This window comes from Stegastes partitus, unplaced genomic scaffold (genome assembly GCF_000690725.1).
Source record: "Stegastes partitus isolate 25-593 unplaced genomic scaffold, Stegastes_partitus-1.0.2 Scaffold1214, whole genome shotgun sequence".
NCBI lineage: Eukaryota > Metazoa > Chordata > Actinopteri > Pomacentridae > Stegastes > Stegastes partitus.
In genome coordinates, this window is record NW_007578945.1 from 149,138 (window position 1) to 157,265 (window position 8,128).

General features: G+C 45.8%; 1 protein-coding gene across 1 annotated transcript; it reads right to left on the reverse strand.

The window, feature by feature from the left end:
• Window positions 1-4,212: 4,212 nt before the first annotated feature.
• Window positions 4,213-7,770, reverse strand: ckma (creatine kinase, muscle a). Its single transcript, XM_008297371.1, has 8 exons — window positions 7,653-7,770; window positions 6,247-6,454; window positions 5,998-6,152; window positions 5,653-5,785; window positions 5,342-5,513; window positions 5,084-5,207; window positions 4,801-4,990; window positions 4,213-4,716 (listed from the first exon to the last, which is right to left on the reverse strand). Exons 2-8 carry the CDS (start codon window positions 6,437-6,439, stop codon window positions 4,538-4,540), a joined length of 1,146 nt encoding a protein of 381 aa, XP_008295593.1. The 5' UTR covers window positions 6,440-6,454; window positions 7,653-7,770; the 3' UTR covers window positions 4,213-4,537.
• Between the last annotated feature and the right edge of the window lie 358 nt (window positions 7,771-8,128).

Consider the following 8,128-nt stretch of genomic DNA (forward strand, 5'->3'; position numbering starts at 1 on the left):
TGAAGTCACACAGACTGAAGCCCCCCGTCCACCCCATCACCCACCCAGCTCAGCCCACGTCTCCGCTGAGCTGCTGCACCCACTGGACCTGGATCAGATGAAATCTAGTTGAATATTTTTTATTGCTACTCTTAGCCATAATGACTCTTTATTTTGTTATTTATTGCTCTGATCCTTGTTTCTACCCACTGTCACTTTCACCACTACAAACTAACATCTCCTGTCTATCTGACATCATCCAGTGTTTTTTTCAGACTGTTCTTTTTTCTTATGTCACCTTTACCTACACTGTCCATTTTTTTCCTCCTCACTGATTATCTGCTGACTTCTCATCACCTGGGGACAATAACGCGCACAAAGGTGGAGATGGTGCGACGCAGTGATCAGACGAGCGGCCGCAGAGTGTTGCATTGCTTTGATTCGTGTACATACAGCAGTGACGACTGTGCCGGATTAAGGTCAGTGGGAGCAGGGTAGACGGGCCTCTGAAACAGCCAATCAGAGGCCGGTGTGCAACGCGAAAAGCCAATCCGCGGCGGACTCTGACACAAATGAGCCGCCGAGATCTTGAACTTCACCAAGTGGTGGAGTTCCAGCCTCCTAATCACATTAGTCCCTCTGCATGGCAAGAGCAGAAGTTTCAAATGTAGATAATGTTTTTGAGACACACTGGTCAGCAAACGATTTGTGGACATAAGAGACAGAGACAGGGTTCCTACGCAAGTATGGGAAGGATGGGATTGGATTTTATAAATTTCCAGGTCTGGAAAAGTCTGGAAAATGGAAAAATAATCATGTTTCCAAGACTTTTACCGCAGTTCTATTTTCTACAACAGAAAATTATGAATATCTAAAAAAAACAAATGGATGGATCTGTTTTTAAGGCCCTTAGCAGCGCAGCATATAACAGATCCATGGCTACGCGTCCCAGAAAACATTTGGGCAGATTGACAAGTTGAATGCCCGCCCCCTGCTCTCATCCTCTTCCACCCCATTGGCCCGTCCAGGTGTTGTCACGTTCCACTGCTGCTCCGACAGACAGGTGATGTCCACAGAGTCTGTGAGTGAGCGATTTAAAATGTCTTGTATGGTCGCTGACAGAACTCATGATGGGTAAATGGTTGGATAAGGATCCTGAATGGATAAAGAAAGCTCAATGCAGACTTTGTGTGAAATCGTTGGACGTCTCCAACATGGGGGTTGGGAGTCATATGCAGGGAAAAAACGTTTTTGTCTTGTCACTGCATCCTCTGACTGAGAGTCACAGCGTTTCTGGCTAAACCCAGCATGAGACCAAGTCCCACAACATCAAGTGAACTAAGTTCACTATTTGAATTCTTTTTTACTGAGAAGTCTGGAAAACGTATGGAATTTAGAAATGTCAGATGTGTAGGAACCCTGTAGAGAACATGGTGGAGCTGTAATGTTTTGCTCCATTTTACAGTCTTTGCTGTACCAGAGTTCACAATGAAACCAATGCAGCAGATTTTCTTGCGTAATATCAGACGATGATTTTCGGTCCATAGTTCTACTGAATATGTTTTCTCTGATGGCTCTGGACTCGCTGCTCTCTGATTGGCTGGATTCATCGTCAGCGCTCGTCATTGACAGCCAAACCAATCGTTTAGGTTTTACGACCTCACCCCGTTTCGTTCCTTCACCTGCTCCAACCGCATCGTACTGAAGACACGGCGGCAGCAGCGACCCGTAACTCACCACCCAAAGCTCTCTAAATTTTTCGAGGTGATCAGAGCAAGGGAGCGCTGCAGATGCTGCTAACCTCGCCCTCGAAAGCAGTCAGTCACCACAGCACAAAGCGCCACAGCGATACTGTAGGTCTGGTGTGTTCTCAGTGCAATGCAACTCTCCTATTGGTTCTGTTCTGTGCCATGTGATCTCACCTCAGTTGTCATCTCAGTATGTTGGTGGGAAACACCAAAAAGTGGATCAGCCAAGCAGCGAAAACCTCTCAGATTACACACTCACCTTTGCACACACAGAGGTAACACACACTCCCAGATGTCCATCCTCCTCTTCTTGTGGCACAGTATATAAACTGCTCTGTCCATTATTGATGACTGTGGGGATCGGGGGTGGGGGGGGGAGTGTTCTGTATCTAGAAAGGCACGATGAAGGCAGTGTGGACGGTGTTTTCTTCTTGTCAGTCCAGTTGCCTTTAAAGTGAACTACCCCCAGCGCCTTCATACAGTACATATTTAATGTAAAAAAGAAAAAAGAAAAAAAAGAGACAGAAAAAACTGAGACAGCTTTCTATTCTCCCTCCCTGTTTTTAGTGAATAACGTACTGTGATATTTACGTAGGCTACAGAGATCATGTTGTTTGGCTGCTGATTTACTGTTAATACTATCTCTCAGTTGTGGCTTTGCTCATGGTGACCTAAACCACCCACCCCATCACATACCCCCCCCCCCCCCCCCCCATACCCGCCTCCCCATCCCGTCCCTGCCCATCATGAACCCACCGACTCCCTACGTTTAACAGGGAAGCCAACCTTATCTGTCCTCCGCCTTCATTCCTGCCACCAACTTTTTTCTATCGTCACGATGAGCGTCTGGCTTTGTTTCTCACTGGGAGACACTCGGCCGTCATCCACTCTCACATCGTACGACATCTTCTCAGTCCTCTTTGGTGTGTGCTGCTTCATGGAGCCCACCGGGGGAGGCCGGTTCTGATCCGTCCTCTCCTTCAGCGTGAGAAGCAGACACCAAAGTGGGCACCAGGAGTCTGTCCTTGTCCTCTCCCTGGACGTTTTTCATTGTGGTGTATATTAGCATTAGGTAATATAGACCTCAATGCACTTTGCTTTGACTTGAATCAGCTCCTTCCAGTGTACCTGTATAGGTAATACCCAGAACTAGCCACTGGAGGGCGCCAATGTCTTAAATGTGAAACACTTCAATTTGTGGATATTTGCACAGGTACTTTATTTATTTTTTAGAATAATATCATTAAAAAACAGGATTTATATCAGTCAGTTGATGACTGTATATAAAATATATGAATATAGTATATATCTTAGAGCTCAAGGTTTATTTATAGCTAGAGCAAGGGAAGTAATTCTAGATTAAAGCAGTTTCTGTCAGTGACAATGGGGAACAAAACCAACCTGCAATCCTGCATGACTTCAGAGTTTGGGTTTTACGGGGAAAAAAATGTAACATGATGCACACCTAGGATTGGAAGCTTTGTGAAATGCAGACACAGTCAGTTTTTTAGACATAAATTGCTAGATGAAGCGCCAGATTCTTTCCCCTTTCTCAAAAACAAACAGAAGGGCTCAGGTGAGATACAGTGACTTCACTCCACCTCGTTGCTAGACTATAGGTTCAGTCCATTCAGGAGGGCGTATGAGTTCATTGAAGTCTTTGGATATGCCATAAAATGTACAACGATGTACCCTTTGTGGGAAAAAAAAAAAAAAATCCATTTTAGATCCAGCACAAGGACATTTGGGGTTAAATTCTGCAGTTTGGTTCCATTTTAACTTGAATTTACACGGATCCTGGAAACTTCATGACTTGTTGAAAGCCCTGGGTTGCATTCAAGCCATAGAAATGTTGTGTCACTGTCTCCTGATTGAAAACAGGAATCAGGTTGTTTGCTGAGCATTTCAGAGGGAATTTGTGAAGTAAAACGGGCAACAAAGCAAATAACTTAGTGTAAAACAACTCACTCTTAGTATACGATTGATGAACGTTGTCTTAAGGTGGAATCTACTGTGAAAAATTCTTGAAAAGAGTTTTTGTTGAGCCGAGTGTTGCGTACATGCTTGTATACCTGCTCAGAGAGGGTGTGTCGCTGGTCTGGGTTAAGCGATGGATGATAACAGTATTAAAACCCCAGGGCGCTCAGTATTTAACATGCACTGTAATTTCAAAACTGATTTTGGAACCAGTTGATGTTATATGCAAAAGAACCTGAAGAACACACACAGTTTGACTTGTATGAGTAGTTTTGCTGTTCTACTGTTTAATTCCTCCCCTCGGAAGCAAAGTGTAGACTGAGACTGAGTGGTTGTGGTATATAAGGAGAACATGGAGCTGAAGATGAATAAAATTCACTGATGTTGGCATTTTTTATTCATTTTGGTGTCTTGTTTTCTCACACACTGGAGTGTATTTAATTGGTCTCTCCTTTGAAAAGTATGATTTCTAATATTGCGACCAAAAAAAACACGAAAATAACCGATGTAGTTGTTTCATGGGGCAATTTTTTTTTATTGAGCGATATGAACAGCTTCATTAATCATTACTTTTTATGAAAAAAAAGTAGGTGATGCCACGTCTGCCAGGCGAGCCCAGCTCAGTGGAGGCTGATCCCAGGATGTTACCGACCAACGTAGGAGAACGTGAAAACAAAAAACAAGGACAGAGAAAAGGAAAAAAAAACTGGAAGGAAGTAAAAGAGGTTAGCAGAGTCAAGAGTCTCTAGGTGAGCGGCTGTTTTCTCTGCACGCCCGTCAGCTGGCTCGATTGCACATGAATGGTCACGAGAAAAACGGAAGGTCGTCCCTCTTTACTTCTGGGCTGGGATCATGCTGTCGATGGCCTCTCCCTTCTCCAGCTTCTTCTCCATCTCAACCATCAGCTTGACACCATCAACCACCAGCTGGACCTGGTACACCTCGGAGGAGCCCAGACGGTCAGCGTTGGAGATGTCGAACACACCACCCACGGAGGCGGTGTCCACACCACCTGAAGAAGAAGGAAAAGGAATGAGTTGCAGAAAAGGCCTTCAAGTTAATTCAGTAGAGATGCTGAGAGTGTGTGTGTGCATACCGGTGCCACGCTTCTGCAGACGCAGCCTGGTGAGGATCTCCTCGAACTTGGCGTGTGTGCTCAGCTTGGGCAGCTTGACGTGGACACCACCACGCAGGCCGGTTCCCAGGTTGGAGGGGCAGGTCAGGATGTAGCCAAGATGCTCGTTCCACATGAAGCCGTGGTTGTGCTTCTTGAAGATCTCCTCAATCTGGCAGGTATGAGAGAAGGAGTGTCATCCTGCTGTGATCCACGCTGCTTTCAATTTCACTGTCACTTATTTTGACCTGTTGTCATTGTGTACCTTCTGCAGGCCGACGCAGAAACGCCTGAAGACCTCTCTCATGTTGCCACCCTTCTGCATAGAGATGACACGCAGGTGATCCTCCTCGTTCACCCAGACCAGGAAGGTCTTGTTGTCGTTGTGCCTAAGTAGATATGGATCAACATCCAGTTGAACACACAGGTAATGTGGAAACATAATGAGAGGACAAAACCCAGGCTGAGAGTCTTAAAACCGTTTTCAACTATCAGCCTACTGACAGCTATCGGTCATGCTCACCAGATGCCTCTGCCGTCGGGCCAGTCGCGGGCCATGCCGGCGCAGGTCAGCAGGGGAGAGACGGGCTTGTCAAACAGGAAGTGATCAGCGATCAGCTGCTCCTGCTCAGCGTCAGTCATGGACTTCAGGGGGTAGTACTTTCCCTTGAACTCGCCATCCAGGCTGGTCAGAGCTGCAGAGAAATGGAACGTGAAAGTGTTTCTTGCTGGGTTCACCTTTTGTTCATTAAAGACACGACATTGCTTGTGAATGGCCTGTTGTTTTTGCCCAACCCTTGGAATACTTATGTACTCAAACTAATACCAGCTTACCCTCAACGGACAGCTTCTCGATAAGTCTGCGCTCGCCACGGCTGTTGTGGGGGGGCAGGGTGAATCCCTTCACGCTGCGGCCGGTACGAACACGGCTGGACAGAACATAGTTGGGGTCCAGGTCATCACCACCCTAAAGACAAAGCAATAAAATATGAGAACCAGGGGAAAGAGCCAACAAACCATCCAATGATTCTCCAGTTGAACGTGTGCAAATCATTGAAATCAGCCACCTAGTGGCTGGTTCAACCTCTGATCATCTCACAGTTCTAATTTCTAGCTGCCTTTGCTTAGTGAATCTGCTGCTTTCTGCTCTTTGTTAAAAATAAATTGTTGGGGCCATACCTTCAGGTTCTCGAAGTTAAGGTCGGTCTTGTGCTTGTCAGTGGGCTTGTATCCACCATGACGGTCGGAGATGACGGGGTCCAGCAGGTCCTTGAAGACCTCGTAGGACTCCTCATCACCAGCGACGCAGCCAACAGTCATGATGAAGGGGTGACCTGGAAAACAAAGAGGGGAGGAGGGAGAGAGTTAAAGATGTCCTGCTAATGTTGAAAACAGTTTCTTTGTCTAAAGTGTCCCTCTGGGTCTCACCTGGGTTGTCCACACCAGTCTGGATGACGTCATCCAGGGTGTAGCCACTGGGTGTCTGCTTGTCTCTCAGCTTGCCATAGATCTCCTTGGTCAAGACCTTGGCCATATGGTTGTTGTGCTTGGACAGGTCAGGGAACTCCTCCTCAACTTTGTAGTTGAGCTTGAAGTTGTTGTGGGTGTTTCCGAAAGGCATGATTGCTTTCTAACACTGCAAAGAGATGGAAGCACAGGATTAGTGAACCAGTTCATCTTAATCTGGCGCTCTGTGAAGGTGATCTGAATGGTTTCTGAGATTCTTCAGCATTTGGAGACAGGATATTCTGCCAGACAGCTGCAGAGTTTAAGGAGTGTAGCAGAGGAATCCTGGTAACAAGTGTCACTCAATTTTAAACGGCTCAGATGTCCGGTTGAAATAGAGTCGGGGGAGGAGCGCCTGCTGGCTGGTATTTTTAGCCCCCACACTTCTGGCTGTATACCCTTTATGTCCTCAGCATATACAAGCAACAGTTCAATTCTCTGGGTAGACATACAAGCCTGCTTGTCCAGATTACATGTTGACACATAAATGAAGCCCTGGCAGGTCATGTTCTACACTCATGTGCTCTTTGAAAACAACCTGCATCTTCGTTGTACCGCACACAGAATCAAACCCCTTAAAGTTGGCACTATGTGGGACTCCTGACAAAAGTCTGATGAGCTGCAGTCCGTCCACTGTACTCCAACTAGATCCCTGTACTTATACTCATCTATGGACATATAGTTTCGTCTCATCACATAAACAATGACGCATGCAATGACGCACATGTTACATAAAATGAAATATGATCCATGTAACTGCAGTGGTACGTTTTGGTAATAAAACTACTGGTTTATAAAATGTGCCTTTTTGGTGCATTAACCCATAAAGCCCAAAAAGTCAGAAGTAAGACTCTTAAATGGCTAAAACCATATACAGGACATATGAGGTCTTCGGGCCATCTGTCTACACGTATCTGACTGTGAAGCACCTGTTCACATAAATCACTTCCCAAATGAGAAAACTCTTTGTAGAGATTCAGAATAGATGCAGAGAAACAAGCTAACAGTGCAAAAGCAACACAGATATTTGTATGCTAAAACATAAACTTAACTGACAATAACCTGAGAAAACTGAACGGCCTCTGAAGCCAAGTAAGACCTTCTTTTAAATAAGAATGCATCATATGGATGCAGACATTGTTGTGCATTCATCCCGTGAGTTTATGTTGGACTTTAAGTCCAAAACCATTACTTGCAGAGAGAAAACTACCAAAAAGAGTTCTTTGAGCCATTTTAAATGTTTGGATTGTTCTTCAGATCCATCTATGTCTCCATGTCTGCTTCTTAGTTAAACCACAAAACTAATCAGAACTGTGATATTTCTTTACCTGCACACCAGACAAGAACAGAGGTAACAGTCCTTGGGATCAGATCCTGTTCACCACAGCCAAAAAAGGGGTCACCCAACTCTGGAGGTGTCTGCTCCCCGTTTATATACCAGGCAGACCCTCAGTCATTGGCTTGGCCATTTTAGTGCCTGCTGCGCCCTGATTGGTCAGAGCCCCTGCACGGATACTCTGAACAGTTTATGAAAGGAACGCATTTACATCTCAGTCATCCAAGACGGGTACTGCAGCTGTACCCTCACCCCCCTCACCACCCCTCACCCATACATAGCTCCAGTTGCATGGTGGGAGTATCTGGGAGGGGACGAGGGGGTCACAAGTGTGGTGGTGTGGTGTTGGGTGGGAGTGATGGTGGGGGGTAAAGCAACTGAAAAAAGCTGAGCTTCACTTTTGCCAAGCATGGAGAGCAAGGGTCCTTGTGTCAGGTGTGAAGGTTGGAATAAGTTGGTATCCTTCTC

What these genes read in the sequence shown, in the direction of transcription:
- ckma (XM_008297371.1), bottom strand. Translation starts at nt 6,439, where the DNA reads ATGCCTTTCGGAAACACCCACAACAACTTCAAGCTCAACTACAAAGTT. An exon ending in CCCGACGGCAGAGGCATCTG is followed by an intron (nt 5,208 to 5,341) that starts GTGAGCATGACC and finishes ATATCTACTTAG; the next exon opens with GCACAACGACAACAAGACCT. An exon ending in TCTGCAGAAGCGTGGCACCG is followed by an intron (nt 4,717 to 4,800) that starts GTATGCACACAC and finishes CTTCTTCTTCAG; the next exon opens with GTGGTGTGGACACCGCCTCC.